Source organism: Myripristis murdjan, chromosome 14, assembly GCF_902150065.1.
Source record: "Myripristis murdjan chromosome 14, fMyrMur1.1, whole genome shotgun sequence".
Lineage (NCBI taxonomy): Eukaryota > Metazoa > Chordata > Actinopteri > Holocentriformes > Holocentridae > Myripristis > Myripristis murdjan.
In genome coordinates this window covers 37,783,894-37,802,622 of record NC_043993.1, presented here as the reverse complement: position 1 = coordinate 37,802,622, position 18,729 = coordinate 37,783,894, and the positions used below count along the sequence as shown (strand labels likewise).

The window sequence follows — 18,729 nt, the reverse complement described above, 5'->3', positions numbered from 1 at the left end:
AAGATTCAATGAAACACATCATCAAAAGTGCAGTCGTGCACAAACCTCCACCAATGCTGAAGAATTTTTTCACTTCAAACCAGCAGACTCCATAACATTAGATTTGTTGTTTGTTTTTTTGTATTGTTTTCTGTGTTTGGCTGTCCGACAAATTAAATAGTGAATGAAACATTATAGATACACACGGCGTAGTGTCATCAGCGCGTCATAGCTGGGGGGCGGAGTCACCTGGGTGGAAAACATTGGTTTGCTCTCAGTGATTCCCATGCATTCAGTGTGATTTTTGAATCCAATTTTCTAATAAAATAGAGATTTTCAAATTAATATCAATGGCTTACACTGATTCTTTTTTGCCAGCCGACAAAGAACGCTACCTGTCAAAGTTGGCCAAAATCGGAATCGATTGTTGTCCGTATCTTGTGACTATCTTGGGACAGATAATCCAACGCAATGGCCTCCGGTCGCGTACGGAGATATCTACAACTATCTGATTGAGTTGCCTGGTAAGAGACACTAGGGAGTTTAAACAACGGCGGATTGTGCTGCGGCTACGGCAAACGGAAATGGATATGCGCTCTGCTGATCGAGACTTCAGCCGTCGTGCCGGCGTTGTCTGCCGTAGTATCCTGATCTACAACGGCGAAAGGATCATTCTCACGTAGTCTCTACAACGCGTGATATAGGCGTGTCAGTTAAATAGTTTTCCTCGTATTTCTGAAATTAAATGTGTTCTTGCACATCATGCAGGTCACGCACTGAACTATCCCTTCACACTCCGATCAGATGTGTGCTTAATTGTCAATAATTAATTATTATTATTATTAATATATTATTATTATTATTATTATTATTATTAATTAAATCGTTAAATTATTGTCCGAAATGCACACATCTTTCCGTTTTGCTCTCTACCTGCACTTGGCATAATGACAATACATTTGAATAGCAAAAAAAAACTTGAAAAGCACTCACTATGAGTTTAACACTTTTAATTAATAAAACTGCACAGCGTTAACACTGAGGAAAACGCTGTCGCGGCAGTTTGCTTAATGACTACTGTGGATTTGACAGCTACGGCAAGAGCGTCGGGAGAGATCCATTTCCATTTGCCGTAGCCGCCGCACAACCCACCGTTGCTCAAACTCCCTATTATTACATTTTCTACAGCTATGTTCAATTATACTTACCTTAATATCAAACAGCAAGAGCCAGTAATGAATTAATCATGTTTATGGAGCTCATTTGAGTGAATTACAGGTAGTTGTTTTGACACATGAGCTGACCAATACAGATGCTTGCCAATAACCACCTCTTAGTCAGTTTTTTCTTCTAAGACTCATGTCTCAGTTAGTTTTACTGGTTAAATAAAGGTAAGTTAGCAAGGAAGTTAACATTGTTACATTCTGTTCTACAACCGTGTTGTGAATGAGGAAAGCTAAGCTAAAGCTACACCTTAAACAGCATTTTTATTTGTCACTCATACAGGTACAAGAAGCAAAATGCATTTTGCAGTTTACAAACTTATCGGTAATAAAGTGGAGACCGCAGACCCAAACATGTGGTGTGGTAGGGTTCCACAGACAGCCAGATTTATCCTCTCGGCGGATGGCATGCAACCACTTTGTCCTTCTAAAGGGCTCTGTGTTTATATTTGGCAAATGTATGAACTTTAATTCCAGATTTTTTGCAAAATTCGATGTGCAAAACGTCACACAGCAGCCCTTAACCATTGTCCGCTCGTTGTTTTCTATGGTTGCTCAGGCTTTGTTTTCCACCCAGTCTATAACTGGATGTGACGTTTGTGGGCGTTCCTGTCTAGCTCCGTGTGTATCTGTAGCAAAAAATAAAATGGAGGCAGGAGAGTGTGCATCAGCTATCGTGTTATCACTCTGCTCAGCCTCTCTGGGAAACCTTTAACCCAGCTGCTGAAAAGGAGCTTCAGGAGTGCAGGGTGCTAGTTTGGCCGCTGTGAGCCATTTGGTCTTGAGACCATGGTTCTCTGATGGCCTCAGACTTGGTGGTTTGTCCCCCCAGAGCTGGGATTGAGTTACTGCCTCAAATGGAGTAGTCCTAGAATCTTTGGGTCCTGTTTATATTTGAGGGTAAAATGAAGCAGGAGATCAAAAGGCTGATCAGGGCAGTGGTGGCAGGAGTCATGCGTTTGTTGTACCAGACCACTGTGGTGAAGAGGGAGTTGAGCCAGAAGGCAAAGCTTTCAAGTTACACACTGATCTTTCTTCCAAGCTTCATCGATGGTTATGAACTTTGGCTAGTGACCGAAAAAATTTGCAGACACAAGTGATGGAAATGAGTTTCCTCTGCTGGGTGGCTGGGCACACCCACATGGAGAGGGTGAGGAGCTCAGAGCGCTGCCACTGCTCTTGCAAATTGATAGAAAGTGACTGATCTGGTTCGGGCATCTAGTTCCAGATGCCTCCTGGGCGCCTCTCTGTCGAAGTGTTTCAGGCACAATCAACTGGGAGTAGACCCAGGGCAGACCCAGGACACTCTGGGAGAATCATATATCCTGACTTGCCTGGGAATGCTTTGGGATCCCCATGAGGAACTGGAGGATGTGACCGGGTAAAGAAATGTCTGGACTGACTTCCTCAGCCTACTATCACCACATTTCAGCCCTGGACAATTGGTAGAAAATGGATTTGCAGGAACATCCTGACACCCAATATGCTGTCCCCCAGTTGTCACCATCCAGGTTAGAGTTTCAGGAATAACTAGTATTCCTGTGTTATATTTGTACTAAAGACTTTGAAAGAATTTAATAAATGGTATTAATTTTTTTTTTTTTTTGGGCGAAATGGAAGTTTTCACTATTGACATGTATGATTTCAGTGAACAATTTCCAGTGAGAAACATGCTGTCTTCACGTAGTGTATTGTTACAGAGGAGTACAGAAGTCTGAACTTGGTGACAAGGTGCAAAGATAATGACCTGAGGCTCAATTTCTACAAAACCAATAAACCAATAAGTGGCGGATTACCAGGGAAACTGGACTGTCCTGGTTGTCATTCAAGGAGAGGAAATCAAATGAAAATGATGAGTCATGGTGTTGAAAAATGGCCAGAACAGTGGTTTTGCAGATCATTATGAAGTCACTGTGAATTTGATCTTTAATTTTTTGGATATAAAATATCAATACTTAATCATTGTACCCCACAGTACATTCATGTGGAATTTTGTCATTATTAGCATATGAATTACTGATTATGTCCAGAAATGTAGTTTTAAAGGTTACAGTGACCTTGACCTTTGTCCTCTGACCATCAAAATCTCACTGGTTCATCTTTGAATCCAAGTGAATGTTTGTTCCACATTTGTAGAAATTTTCAAAGGGTGTTCCTGAGATATCGCGTTTATGTGACTGGGAAGGACGAGAGGTCACAGTGACCCTGACCTTTGATCTCCAAAATCCCAACCCAAAGCATTGGCTGGTGCAGAGGAATAAAAGTATTACAGATAAATATCTATCTCACCCTTTACTTGAGCAAGGCCAACTTTCAGGCTTTTTCATGTACAACTCAAGACTTCTTCCACACAAAAGAAGTGAGTGAGTCCCTTGGTGACATAACAGCTGACACTGATGTAAATATTCGCATAGAGCATTAGTGATGAGCTGGAGGCTCATTCTCCACTGCAATGAATTATTTATGTTATCATAAGGCGACAGGGGAGGCTTCTTACTGACACCTAACTTCTAATTGGTTTCTAGGGAGTTGAAATTTTTTTCTCAAACTTACCAACACCAGGTCTGGACTTTGAGGTCATGGCAAGTGTAAGCGCTGCAACTTTCATGCAAGCAAAGACAACAGCTTCACATGGGTGAAGACTTCCAATAGCATGAAGCACAGAATTTCTACAAAAATACTGGTTGTAATTCACTTTTTCAAATTTCTTGCATTTATGTCAGATGACTGTTTTTTTCAGCCACATAATTCACAAACGGCAAAGACAATAGGATGGGCCATGATATTTAAAAAATTGTTGAATAGTTCCACATGAATCAAACCATATTTTTGCCTGAAATACCCATTCCTAGAAGCGACAGAAATACTATCCATGTAGAGCTGAATTGAGGTCAACTGGACTGTGTTTAGATTCTCGAAGACATTTCACTTCTCATCCAAGAAGCTTTAACAGAGAGGAGCACCAACGATCCCGTGGTTTCTGCGACCTGGATAACATCCCAACACATGTTTAAAAACCTGGGACTTCCCACCAGTCTGTCAGAACTGAAGAAGCTTCTTGGAATAGAAATGAAAGGTCTTCAAGATTATAAACACAGTCCAGTTGATCTTGACTAAGCTCTGTGTGGGTAACCATGACCTGGATGAGTGAGAACCTATGCACACATGAGAAATAATAGAATCCCAGAGGAGGGGGCGCCCCAGTAGCTCACCTGTTGGAGCCTGTACCACTTGTCAAGGCTAAGTCCTTACCACAGCGGCCTGGGTTTGAGTCTGATCCCTGGTCATTTGCTACATTTCATCCCCTCTCTCTCCCCTGCCTCTCCTATCTCTCTCTACTGTGAGCCTCAAATAAAGTAGAAACTTAGAAAAAAACAAAAACAGAAAAAAAAACAGAAAAACAGAAAAAATATATACATATATTGTTTCTGAGTTTGAAAAAAATCTATATCTATATATACACTACTCACAACAAGTGAGGGATATTCAGCTTTCGGGTGAAATTTCAGGATGAACCTAAAATGCATTATAACCTTTACAGGTGAACTTAATGGCCCCTTCTGTAAACTTTTGAATTCACATGTCCAACTGTTCAATTTTTCAGTACTTTTTGCACAAGTTGCTGTTCTCTAACAAGGAGTTTAACGGCAAAATTCACATCAGGTGTTTGATGCTCCAGCTCATCGAGGTCGTATCATTAGGGAACGGCTGCTGGAGACTGGAGTACCTCAAATGGAGTGGCCTGCACTTTCTCAGACCTGAATCCCATAGAAAACCTATGGGATCAGCTGAGTCGGCGTGTAGAGGCTCGGAGCTCTGTACCCCAGAACCTCAATGTCCTGAGGGCCGCCCTTCAAGAAGAGTGGGATGCCATGCCTCAGCAGACAATAAGTCGACTTGTGAACAGCATGAGACGTCGTTGTCAAGCTGTAATTGATGCTTAAGGGCACATGACAAGTTATTGACACTGACATTTTTTGTTGTGGTATATCCACCACTGTTGTTGGCTTTTGTTTCAATAAATTGTTTGAGATGAGGAAATCACCAGTGTATGCTTCTACTTAAATGCCCTACTTTCATAATATAATATCACTGTACTGTGAACATTTTCCATTTTCCATGAATTTCACCCAAAGCCAAATATCCCTAACTTTTTGTGAGTAGTGTATATATATACAGAGAGAGAGAGAGAGAGAGAGAGAGAGAGAGAGAGAGAGAGAGAGAGAGAGAGAGAGAGAGAGAGATTTATTATTATTTTTTACTCTTATATTGTTTTTGGACTAAATTACGTTAGTCAGTCCCCATCAGAGGCCTGTCCTGTGGAAGCCTGATGTTTACACATAGGGGGAAACGATCTTATCACTGTAAGGACTGACTTCATGTTGTAGTAAGACTCATTTAAGCAATATCACACCAGAGGGAGCGTTGTTATACTGAATGTCAGCAAGGCTTTGATTTGGATGTGGGCATGAGGCCTCAGACCTAAGATCATCACGGTCGTGCTTTACTGACATTATCAATAACCGAATCACAGCTGTGTTGATATTAAGTATAACAATACAATCTCAAGTGTGATATTGTTGTCATACGCCGTTTTGTGAACAATGACATTCATTAGTTAATGATAATCAGCAACAACAGATTAGCAATATTTTCTTTAATCAGTTTTCAGCTCCACCAACACAAATAGTTCTGGCAGAATTCAAGCATCAAATGAGTTGAACATAAACAGTTTCCTGACCTCAAGCCAGCTTGCCTGGAGGTTTCCACTGCAGTATCCGCACATTTTTTATTTCTCTAATATTCCTATGGTAACTCAAACCCATCTACGGAAACCAGCGAAACAACTGTGGATTAAGGATTATTTGAGTCTAACTGGTTTAATAATTGACGAACTGACACAGTGACAATACATATGATAATAATGATGTTAACAATAGTCTTATAAAGTTCAGACACACACACACACCACAGCAGATATCATCCACTAAATGTATTCAAATATATGAAGTTGCTTTGGTAAAAAAGACATTGTGCATTGTGCTGATTACAGAGTTGCATCACTTCAAACATCATGTGGATGTCAGAAAGTACCAAGATCACAAAGGAGTTGAGCAAAGCCAAGCTCTCTATGAGTTAGAAATCTTATCAAAACCTATCAAAGACGCTTGCTCTCTACACTTGTCATCTGACCAGTGGCCTTCTCTTGCGCTTACTGGATTTATGAATAAAAGCTGTCATCACTGAAGACCTCAGGTGTATAAGATAGACCTTATAGATCTGTGGCACAGATATTTCACATAAGGAGATCATTCTGTTACCTCTAAATGTGTGATTAATCTATAAAGGCTAAAGGACCTTTCCATTAGCTTTTGACTGGGCGTGTTGTTGTATACCAGTATTTACTGTCCTTTCTATGTCCTGCCTTAACATGTTTTAATTCACTGACTGAAAGCAAAATGAAAGCTGTTTCACTGTGACACTGACAACAAAGTGGACTGAATTGCAGTCCTCATACATGAAATTTATCATCAAAGTATCTTGCTTACAAACACATATTCAGTGCTCACTTCCAACATCATTCACCAGCATTTGCTTTGTTCAGGAAAGCTGAGCATCTCCACTGACAGCATAGATGCTGTATGAGGAGTGGCCTGATGGTTTGGTCTCTGAGGCCATAGATGAAAGTACTCAAACACCTGGGGAGGATGGTGAGGAAAATGAAGGAAAGGCTGTAAAGCCGTAAAACATGTGATCTCTTCATGATTGTAGCAGCGGCTGTGATGATGTTGGATTGAAAAGTGGAGATGAGAATCAGGCCCAGCTGAAACAGGTGGAGCAAAAGGGTTTGGCTGGCCTTTCTGGCTGAGGCTTTGTTTGTTGAAGCAGACCTGGCAACAAGTGTCACACCAATATAGGAACAGATGATTGTGACACCTGCAGACAGGAGGACAATGCCAGAAAATGCTGTGTCAAAATGATGAGACACTGGTACAAGAAACACAGTCTCCTTGGAGCAGAAGTCCTTCATTTGCAGGTTGAATGAGAACTCAGTGTTTGAACATAATAGCATTAAAACACGAATGATGATGCTGAGGGAACTGGTGACCCACACCAGAGTGATTGCCACACCTGTGCTTCTGACGGTGATGATGACAGCGTGTCTCAGTGGATAGCATATGGCCACGAATCTCTCCAGTGACATCACCGTTAGGGTTAGAGGAGAGATTGAGTACACGAGCACTGGGGGTAATATTACAACACTGCACATGTAAAATGTCAGTTTTATCCGAAAAGCAGCCAACAGGTAAAGCAGCGAGCTTGATATCAGATAAACAGTGTCTGCAAAAAGCAGATTATACAGCAGGATGTAGCGGGAGGTTTCACGAAATACCAACTTACTCCTAAAGGTGAACAGCAGGACACTGTTGATGTAGAGGAACATGCAGCTGGACCCCATGCTCAGACTGGCATATAATAATGTTTCCTGTGTTGTATGATACTTCAGGCCGGCAGTGTTATTGTAATTAGTCCTTGGCATTTTCAACATACTTGAAATTTTTCTGAAGAACAAAATGTCTCTATTGCCGCCTGCTGCAGTTACTGGAGCACAAGACACAAACACAAAGAAAAGTGTATTATCCCCTGTCTAGAGATACTTATGCCATCCTGCAGAGATCAGTAAAGGACAAAATCATCCACACTGTTGCTAACTATCACTCTACAGACAGCAAGTTAAAAATCATGCTGGTATCCACAAGAGCAGATCTGGTCTGGAGGAGTTGCCTTTCCTCCCATCCTGTATATGAGCTTTATCCTCCCACCCACTTCAGGTGTCACCATCACATGTCAGCATGGTCACCCAATTAGAAATGGGTTGTGTAATCTTTTTGAAAAAGGAGAATGGGGATGTGTGCAGTCTAGCCTCTTTCTGATGTAATTTTTCTGGCACCACCTTCTCAGTAAAATCAAATTTTACCTTAACTTTATTGCATTATAAACCACGTTAAACATGTCTTTTTAACAATTTATGCGGTTCGGTTCAGTTCTAATTGTCATGATCTGGCGCTAGTATCCTGAGGCCTGTACCATAACGCTGGATTTGGGCTTAGCGGGATAACTTCAGGGTTAACCCTGGGTTTTCTGTACCATAAAGCTGGTTTACTTTTAATCGGGGTATGTTGCCATGGTAACATACGCTGAACACCTAACCTGCTCTGGAGCAGGTTACGTTCAGGATAAGAGCTCAGCAGGTAGAAAAGCCCCACCTACTGACCAATCAACTCTCTTGGAAAATGGCCTGCCCATTGGATTAGAACCCAGTGGATCCAGGTGCACAACTTGTGCTCCTTTTTTTCCAAGTTAGGCTGAGCATTTTTTTCCCCTTTCTTCTTTGTGATGGCCTCGAGGTCATGCTGCCTCCTGGTCTTTCCTGTGATGGCCTCTAGAGGTCATACTGCATCCTGGTCCTTCCTAGCCCTGTCTGCCAGAGTTGGAGGAGCTAATTAGGGGGATGACCTGCACCTGGCTGGGTGTGGCAGCAGGCATAAATGCTCAGCCAGGTCAGTCAGTCAGTCTCTGCTCACCATGCTGGACAGACCTCCGTCCACACACCACCATATTTACTTTCATACACGCAGCCACACACTTCAACCCTTATCTTTTCTTGAGTTTCATTAATAAATTAATTTCTTAAGAACGATTCCATGTGTGATGTCTCCACCTTTGTCACTTTCCCTGAGCCAGGAACGTGACACTTCTTCTTTTATAAAATTAATACATTTTACTTAGAGTTCTTATTTTAATACTGTTTGTTTTTCTCTCACATTTTGTCAAGTTTGAAGAGGACGAAGGAATTCTTCTTGTAGCATCCCCAGAAGGAAGGCCGCCCTTGGCACAAAGCTCCCGTGCTTCCTTTGCAACCTGAATGGCACTTTCTGCCCCTTCAACACTTGTGATCCCATCATCAACGTAGAAATCTCTCATGATGAATCTTGACCCTAATGGGTAGATGTCTTGGTGCTCCTTAGCCAGATGTTGCAACCCATAGTTGGCACATCCGGGAGACGATGCAGCCCCAAAAAGATGCACGTTCATATGGTACTCCTGTGGCTGCGCACTGAGATCCCCATCCCTCCACCACAAAAAACGCAAGTAGTCTCTGTCACTTTCACACACTCTAAACTGATGAAACATCTTCTCAATGTCACACATCAGTGCAACAGGGTGCTGACGAAATCTTAACAGGACACCTGTCAGGTTGTTAGTCAAGTCAGGCCCTGAGAGAAGATGATCATTAAGGCTGGTTCCTTTATACTTAGCTGAGCAGTCAAACACTACCCGCAGTTTCTCTGGTTTCCGTGGATGGAAGACTCCATGATGAGGAATATACCATTTCTCTCCCTCAACTCCGTCATCCTTAACCTCTTCCGCATCCCCCTTTCCAATGACTCCATTCATAAACTCAATATACTGTTCCTTGTACCTTTTATCCCTTAACAGCTTTCCTTTGAGATGGTCGAACAACAGCGCAGTGTCTGTTGTTTGGCAGGCAGGGTCTTTCCTTAAATGGAAGAGGCATTTCGTAGTGACCATTACAGGTGGTGCTGATGCCTTGTTTAAGTTTGTCTATAAAGAGGATGTCATCCTGTGATACTCTCTTGCCTTCCTCATTGGCATCCTTGAAATCAAATTCAAGTACCCGAATAGCATCTGCAGGCGTTACTGGTGGCAGCTCCTTCACAGCAACTCTGTGGCACACGCTAGTGGTGATGGGGGAATCAAGACATGATGAGGAGGGTCCTACTACGCTCCATCCCAAATCAGTACGAATAGCATATGGTTCTTCATCCCCACCTACAATGACCTGCCTTGGTGCCAAGGCCCTTGGGCAGCTGTATCCTATCAGAAGGCCAGCCTCGCAATCCTGTAGTGGAGGAATTTCATCTGCTATCATTTTGAGGTGAGTCCATTGCTTTGCTGTTTCACTTGTAGGAATATGTGCACGGTTTACAGGGATACAGTCTTTAGTGTATGCATAAGGGAGGTCAATCAGGACTGTGGAATTATGGCCTCTAACACGGAGCCCTGAAACCCTTTGACTCTCCACAACTGTGTCCTTTGCCATCATAGTTGTCAGCTTGAGCTTTATTGGTACTGTGTCGGCATGAAGGGACTGGCTCAGTTCTTGATCTATGAAAGCAGTGTCACTCTGACTATCCAGCAGAGCATAAACCAGCTTTTCAGCTCTTGGATTATTACTTGAGGACACCCACACTGGCACGATCAAGGATGTGTTCACAGCTGGTCCATCTCTTGCTACATTCAGTGAAAGTGCAGTTGACTCATTTGTGTTAGCTGGGGGTGACATTAACTGAGAGACATGTTTTTCCCTTTTTGCATAATTATAATCATGAAGACATGTCGGGTGTTTCCCTTGGCAAGTGTCGCAGAAATGGCGATGACGGCAGTCTCTTGCGTTGTGCCCGATTTTCATGCAACCATAGCACAGCCTTTTTTCTTTAACAAATTGCCGACGCTCCTCAAGAGACTTTCTCATGAACTCAGAACAGCCAAAGAGCTGATGGGTTTTACTCTGACAAAACACACATTGAGGCTTTGCACTTCCCTTTGCTGATTTTAGATTCTCACTGTGTGTGGCTGATTGAGTGTTGAGAACACTAGCCTTGTTCCTTTTCATGTCTCTTTGATTTTGTTTTTCTGTGGATGCATCAACTAAGTGTAGTGCATGGAAGGATGTGATCGGGTTACAGGCAACATCTGCTTCTACCGACATAAACTGTGCAAACTCTATGAAGCTAGGAAATTCATTCCTGTCATTCAATGTTTGTGTAACCTGGCGGTTCCAGCGAGACGCTAACCAATCAGGCAATTTTTGAACTAATTTTTGATTCTCCTCACAATCGTTGAGAATTTGAAGACCTGACACATGAGGTATGGCCTCTTGGCAGGCATTCAAGAAGTCAGAGAAATTCCTGAGTCCTTCTGCATCCTTTGGCTGAAGTTTTGGCCACCCAGAGAGTTTATCTCTGTATGCCCTCTGGATGAGAAATGGCTGTCCATACCTGTGATTCAGTTTGTTCCAGGCGTCCTGATATGCCTCATCATCGTTCCTGTAAAACACTCCATCTAGAGTCTTGCGAGCCATTCCTCCAACATATTTCTTGAGGTAGAAAAGCTTATCAGCAGCAGAAATATTTCTCTGATCAATGAGGGACAAGAATGATGCTTTCCACTCAATAAAATGAATGGGGTTACCATTAAATACAGATGGTTCTGGTGTTGGTAGTCTATTAACTGTAATACTGTCTTGAACAGCTTGAGCAAGAAGAGCAACATCTGTATGTGGAGAGGGCGCTGTGACACTGAGAGGAGGAGCAGGAGGTGCGGCATGCAAAGAGGGCGCTGTGACACTAAAAGAAGGAGGAGGCGCAGCATGCTGAGACATGTAATGTTGTCCTACAGACTTAGAGACCAAGGGCTGGGTGTAAGACTCTCGTGCTGCTTCTTGTTCATAGGCCTTTAGCCTGGCCCAGGCTGCCCTTAAGTCTTTCTCTGCCTGAATGCGCTCTAACTCACGCCTTTGAGCTTCTAGTTTTTCCTTTTGTTTTTCCTCTTCAAGCAGCACTTCATACTCAGCTTCCTTAGCTGCGAGATCAGCTGCTGCATCTGCACGTTTGGCTGCAACCAATGAATCTCTGCTTTGATGACTGGAGAGAATACTTGTGTGTGAGGCAGAGGATCCATATATAGACTTAGCATAATCATGCCGAAGTAGCTCATGAAGGCGTTGCCTCTCTTCTTCAAAATCTACATCTTCGTTAATGCCTGATATTCTTTCATAGGCAATTTTTGTAATATCTGTTGTCACAGCTTCACATGCATCAATCCGTCGCCTTAAATCTGTTGATGGTGTGACACAACCTCTGATCTCGCCATACACTTTCAAAACATTCTCTTTTGCTTTCTCTATTTCATCAACCAGAGATGATATTTGACTTACTGGAATGTCTGATTTCAGCTGATTTCGAACCTTGCGGGCTTGCGTCTTCCATTGGTCATACAAATATGCAAGTCTTTTTTCCCTTTTTTCAGCTTCATCCCTTTGAAACGCAATAATTTTTTCTGTAAGATTACGCTGGCGACCTGAACGTCTAAGCTCCTCTTCATTCTCTCCAGTTTGTCTCTGAGATAAAGTTGCATCTTGGAGGATCTCAACTTGTTGATCTGAGTTACCAATATTAAGATCTAAGCTTGCTGGCTTTTCCATTTTCAGTTAACAATTGGTTGTGTAACATACAAGCTAATGCATATGACAGTGGTTAGCTTAAATATCTCAAAAGAAGAAACAACAGTAGGTATTACTTAAAGAGAGGCAACAGAACAGCATTACCTTATTGACTCAAGTTCCTGTAAATATACTTCAAGCAACTTAAACAAACAACCATGAATTTGAGCTTATAAAGAATCTTGAACAATACCTTAAATTGACTCAAAATAATCCAGCAATAACACGTCACAGGTTTGACACAGTGAACATGAAATGTAATTAACCACCGTAAAAATGTCCTTTCTGCCTTAGTGTCCTTTAATGTGGATGAATACACCTTTCTTAGACTTCTGAAGAGGTAAGTAATCCAATATCTTCTTTGATACTTGAATATTTATCAGTGAGAATCCTTATGGTAGTCACACACCTCATGCACAATACTTACAGTTCCATGTACAATGTCCATTCAACTCTGGCCTTTAACCATCACATCGAATCCATTTACCCACTGACCGTAGACCGTTGATAACCTGTTGTTCATGAACCATGGGAAAATGCAGACAAGCCTGGCGACTCCTATGTTGAGAGGCTGAGCAGTCTAGCGTCGTTGAAAATCATGAACAGCAAGATGCAGCAGGGTAGCAGGAGCGATGAGGGTCAAGCTCTTACTGTAGCATCCCCAGAAGGAAGATGGTCGGACTCTTTGACTGATGTTTCATGAATTTATTTAAAATCATCCACACCGTAAGAGCTGAGTGAAAAACACAACCAATATTAAATCAATATACGTTTACAAAATATTTCTGTCAAAAAACAACAACAAACATGCCCAAAATGGCTTCAAAGAAAAATAATATATAACGGAATAAATTATACATTCACCTTGTTCACTCTCCAACTGAGGTGCTAAATTCTTGTCCTGTGCAGACATCCTCCCCAGCGCAGCTTCAACAATTGCAACTGTATTCTCTAACCTTTATGAAAAACATTGAGCAAGTTTTCCCTTTCCTTTTACGACAGCTACGGCAAAACTGCATTTGGCGCGGAAGACGTTGTTTACTTCCGCCACCGGAAGTTACAAAATAAAAGCTCAACTTTCAAAATAAAATATCTTCTGTCCTTTACATAGATCCAAACAAAAGGAAAACAATACCACTGGAACAAATGAAAACATGTGCAAATGTGTGCAGTGTATACAGACACAAAATAAACAAATTACACTAAAATACACTGTCCTTTACACTTCTTGTTTGTTGGTTTTTTTTTTTTACTCATGACTCTACACTGTCCAACCAAAAATTGATCTTGTAGACTGATGTAATGATTTTTAAAAAATATTTTTGAAAATAAATGAGGGGAATTTAATTCAGAGGGTTAAATAAAAGCCTGATTAAATACACGCCAGCCTCTGGGCTCCTTTAGGTTTCCATTAGTTTGCTCATATTTAGTATTTAGGGTGTCTGCCCTGAAAAGTCCATGAGAGTTGATGCCAAATGCTTTACAGTCTTTAAGTGACAGTGAAATAATATTTTAACCAGCAGAATACACACGAGGTGTCAGAGGCTTTATAAAATGAGATGTCAAGATCAGTTGAATCAAAGTGACGATTCTGACGAAACTCAAACTGAGGGCAGCGGTCCAGCGAGTGTCGCCCCTCACTGTGAGAGAGGGCCAGTTCCTCTGCAGGAGTGTACGGCTGAGTGTGAGACACATTCATTCACTGAACACAAATGTTACTGTAGTCAGATCTACTCATGCCGTCATGGTGTGGAAGTCAGATTATAATCCCACTAATTTATGCTTTGACACAGACGGCGATTTTTTCCCAGCATTCCTTGCGGCTGCAACTTTGTTGCTTTTTGCCTGGATGATGGATTTATATTCTTCGTATTTATTTCAAATTATTGTCTGCTCCTCCGTCATAAAGTATGCGGCTCAGGTGGATTTTTCCTTGACTGCGATTGGTCGTATGCAGAAAACTCTGCCCTTTTTATGTGAGCGCGCACAGATCTAGATTGGAAAAGCCTGGGTTGAATTAACGAGTTGATAACCGGCTTCATGGGACCGAAAAGCCGGATTGTGGATGTCTGGTTAAGTGAAGCCAGATAAGTAAGAGAAACCCCGGGTATGTTAATCCAGCTTTATGGTACAGGCCCAGGTTTTTTTCCCCATTGTTTCCCTTGTGTTTCTCATGTTTTCCCCCTCCTAATGTTTCCTGTGTTTTCTCTCTCCTCCTGTTATTTGTGTGTCTTCGGGCATGGCTATCCACTTGGGCTCTCAACAGTTCCATCCACCACTCCTGACGGCTCCAGCCAGCTCACCTGCTTCTCATCATCTCATCAGTGTGCAGTATTTCAACCCCAGCTCTCCAGTCACTCCTCGCCAGATTGTTCAGTCTACCAGTGTGGTAACATACATTCCGGCCTTCAAAGTGTTTGTTCTCATGAAACTTTTCCTAGCGTTAGGTTTTTGAAGTAATTGTTATCTCCTGTGCTCCAAGTCCACATCTCCTTCAACCTGCCAGCTCTCCGCTCACCTCCAGCAAGCCGTGGTCTGCCCGCCATCCGCCTCCCTGTCTCTTCTTCATCACCACAGCCATTATTCCTCATTACCTTAAGATAAAACTTCATCTACTCTGCCTACTGGTCCACGTTCTGCTTCTGGGTCAAAACAGTCATTGCCCTTAACACTAATGTCCCAGTCATTACATTTGGATTAGAGACAGAAATTACTGTTAAAATTCAATGAAACATCATCAAAACTGGATGACCACCCAGTTGTGCACAAACCTCCACCAATGCTGAAGAATTTTTTCACTTCAAACCGGCAGACTCCATAACATTCGACGTTTGATTTTTTGTATTGTTTTCTGGGTTTGGCTGTCTGACAAATTAAATAGTGAATGAAACATAGCAGCCTGTTTGAGAAGTTGTAGATGTCTGAATTTCCTATCGGTTCATGAACTTGTGATAGTAGTACACTGTGCCATACAGAGCTATGAGGTCACCGAGGTCATGACCTCCCCAATTATTTCCTCTGAATTTTTATAGAAATATTATTTTACAAAGTTATTTGAAAATCTAATTCCTAAAAAATCACAAATGATATTAACAAACCATAACAGCCCACAATCAGGAGTTCAAATTCGGCATATTAGGTCACTAGACTAGCCTACTACAACATACTAGTTTGGACATGTTTGGTTTTGGGAAAGAGAAACCGGAGTGCGCATGCTGCTGCCTCACCTGCTGTGTCAAGCTCAGTCAAATTATGCAGTGCAATGCAGTCGCCTTGTTCCATGCGGCCTCCACTGACATTCGGAGTTAAATCGCTTAACCCTTTAAAACCTAAGCCTCATTCAGGCCGCCTGTACTAAATGTGTTGTTTTGGCTGTCAAACTGTCATATAATGTCCTGTGAGTATGTGCTTTTGCTCCTTTATCCACTATTACTTTAGCTTTAAATATATGCCAGTGATGTAACATTACTGAAATGTTTTGAGTGTGTTATAACTGCTTAAAGGGAAGAAAAACACAAAAACGGAATTTAAATTTAGTGGTTTTTAGTAAATAAAACAATGTAATACCATGTGTACAAAGAATTTGAAACATTAAAATTGAACTATGAACAACAATAAAACAAAAACTAACATTTTTTTAACTCTGAGAACCTTGATTTTGTATTGGAGTCCTTGTTTTTCCAAAGAATACCCAGTCGTTTTTTATTGCCTTTGGTGGAACATGAGGAAACAGTTTCTTTCAAGCTGCAGACAAAGGCCAACACCACACTCTGCACACCTCCAGGGGGTGCTCCGTTTACACAGAGTGCATCGTTGTCTCCCCATGCTTGCTCTCTGTGACTTCTCTTGTCCCTGGCTGGGAGAGACAGGCACAGGGAAATGGCCTTGGCTGGGGGTCTTCACCGGCCTGGCGTCCAGTGCCACGCCCAGGAGCTGGGCAGACAGCTGCTCCTGGAATGTCTGGCGTGTCATGTATCCCTGAAACAGAATCAGAATAAGATTTGTTATAGCCAGGCAGGTTTTGACACACACAAGAAATCTGCTTTGGAGTGTTGATGCCTCACAATAACTGGACAACAATAGAAAAGGTGCAAGGAAAAGACTGGACTGTGCAAAATGGACTACAATACAATTACATACCTGCTGCTGGCTGTTACATATCTCCTTGTGGATGATGTAACTGTTTGTGAGTGCAACATCAACCAGGTGTTGGAATACTGTCATTGTCCACCGCCGGGTCTTGCAGTGAACTGAGTTAGTCCCCAGCATCTGGTCAGATGTATCCACCCCACCCATGTATTTATTGTACTCAGACACAGCAGTTGGTCTGGGGATGGCGACCCTTTCACGTCGTCCGTCAGCTAGATAGATAGAGAGAAAGAAAGAAAGAGTGCACAGAGTTTAGTATTTTCTAGGTAACAGGTCCAGTGTTTTTTTTTTTTTTTTTCAGGCAATGGCACTAAAGTACAATATAAATACCTGTCTTTTGCCAGCGCAGCACTGTTTCACCAGTGTAGACTGGGTGGATGTTGGTGCACATGGAGACCTCTCTCGTGTCCATCCACTTCACGAAGAGCAGGTCACCATCCCGGATCCACCTAATTGTTCCCCGGGGTGACCTTTGAGATTTGTTTCAAATGAAAAATGTGCATTACAAATAAAATCAATTGTATTTTTATTATTTTTGTTCTGTCTGAGTAGTATTATTACTATTATTACCTTTTATTCACCGCATTCTCCTGAGTGGATGGGACACCAACTCTTCCCTGACGGTAGGTCCCACATGCACCAAATCCCTGCTGGCTGAGGTGCCTGAAGAGCTCAGGGCTTGTGTAAAAGTTGTCACAATACACTGTGTAGCCCGAGCCCAGGAAGTCCTTGTTGACCAGGGACGTGACAACATCAAAGGACAGCCCCTTCCCAGATGCAAATGCAGACTTGCCTGTGTACAGCCGAAAGTCAACAGTGTAGCCATTTACATCCGCTAGAACAAAAAATTTTAGACCCCACTTTGTCGGCTTGGCCTTCATGTACTGCTTTATGGACAGCCTGGCCTTGGTTGCCACCATCCTTTCATCCACAGAGATGTGTTGGCGTGGATGATAAACAGCCATGCAGCGGGTTCTCAGGAGTTCGTACAGGGGTCTGACCCGGTGGAGGCAGTCATATTGCTCTGTGCCCCTTTACTGGAGTGTCCCCAGGGCTATGATGGGTACAATGATAGAGTAGGAGCGCCTTCTAGTGGACTGGTGTTGCAGTCTTTATTTCAATTCTGTTGAACTGTCCAACAATATGTAGATGAGGCTAGAGGGTAATATAACACCTATTTTGATGGGCAATGAATGCAATCTTAAAATTGAAGCGAAAATGACCAAACTACATTCTGGCACAACTATTTCATTGCCAGCTTTTGAACTGTTTACTATTTACTTGAATTTTATTGACACAAAATAACAAGCAAGCAACAATGTAATGTAATGCTACATACTATGTTAATAGTTAATCAAAAATCCAGTCTACAACATTATGTGATCTGAATGTATAATTTAAAACACTATTTATGCGTTTTATTCATAAATAATTGCTCTGAAATTTTTTCATCATCATTTGGATCTCGTCAGTTCCAAAACCCTGGTTACGGCCCTGGTAGGGAGACTGGGGTGAGATGAGCCATTTTTCATATTTAGGATCACTACATCAAGGCAATCATAGTTTTGTCGCTAACTAATATATCTGCATATATTTCAGGATGTTGTGCATCTCTTCAAACAAACAGAATGAGTGTAAACATAACTGTTTCCATAATATAGCATGTCCAAAAAAAGTGGTCTCGTGGCACAACTTACCCCGTGTATGGGGTAAGTTGAGCCATATCCCTACTCACTCCCCACCCTCCTCCACACCTCCATCCCACCCCTCCCTCACCTTCTCCCTCCCTAAATAACAGTCACTTCTTCACATTCATGTGTATTTTTATTTATTAAACACAATTCAACAGGTACAATAAACAGCTGTTTTAACATGCCTTAAAGTGCGCTTGGGAAGAGAACATTAACAGCTGTGTTTTTGGAAAGAAAACACTACAACACTAGTTTCTTGGTGTCCTTGCTGACAGTAAGGCCAGTTATGAACATATGAACGTAACACATTTGAACACTGAACCAAAATACACTTACCCCATACACTTAATAAGCATTTATTTATTTATTTATTTATTTA

At 42.0% G+C, this 18,729-nt stretch overlaps 2 protein-coding genes across 2 annotated transcripts; both read right to left on the bottom strand.

The window, feature by feature from the left end:
* Positions 1-6,780: 6,780 nt before the first annotated feature.
* LOC115371053 (odorant receptor 131-2-like) lies at positions 6,781-11,370 on the bottom strand. The gene is made up of 3 exons (XM_030068168.1): positions 11,288-11,370; positions 9,801-9,964; positions 6,781-7,805 (listed from the first exon to the last, which is right to left on the bottom strand). Exons 1-3 carry the CDS (start codon positions 11,368-11,370, stop codon positions 6,781-6,783), a joined length of 1,272 nt encoding a protein of 423 aa, XP_029924028.1.
* Positions 11,371-16,206: 4,836 nt separating this feature from the next.
* Positions 16,207-17,652, bottom strand: LOC115371242 (piggyBac transposable element-derived protein 4-like). Its single transcript, XM_030068475.1, has 4 exons — positions 17,230-17,652; positions 16,990-17,129; positions 16,651-16,871; positions 16,207-16,488 (listed from the first exon to the last, which is right to left on the bottom strand). Exons 1-4 carry the CDS (start codon positions 17,622-17,624, stop codon positions 16,213-16,215), a joined length of 1,032 nt encoding a protein of 343 aa, XP_029924335.1. The 5' UTR covers positions 17,625-17,652; the 3' UTR covers positions 16,207-16,212.
* Positions 17,653-18,729: the final 1,077 nt, after the last annotated feature.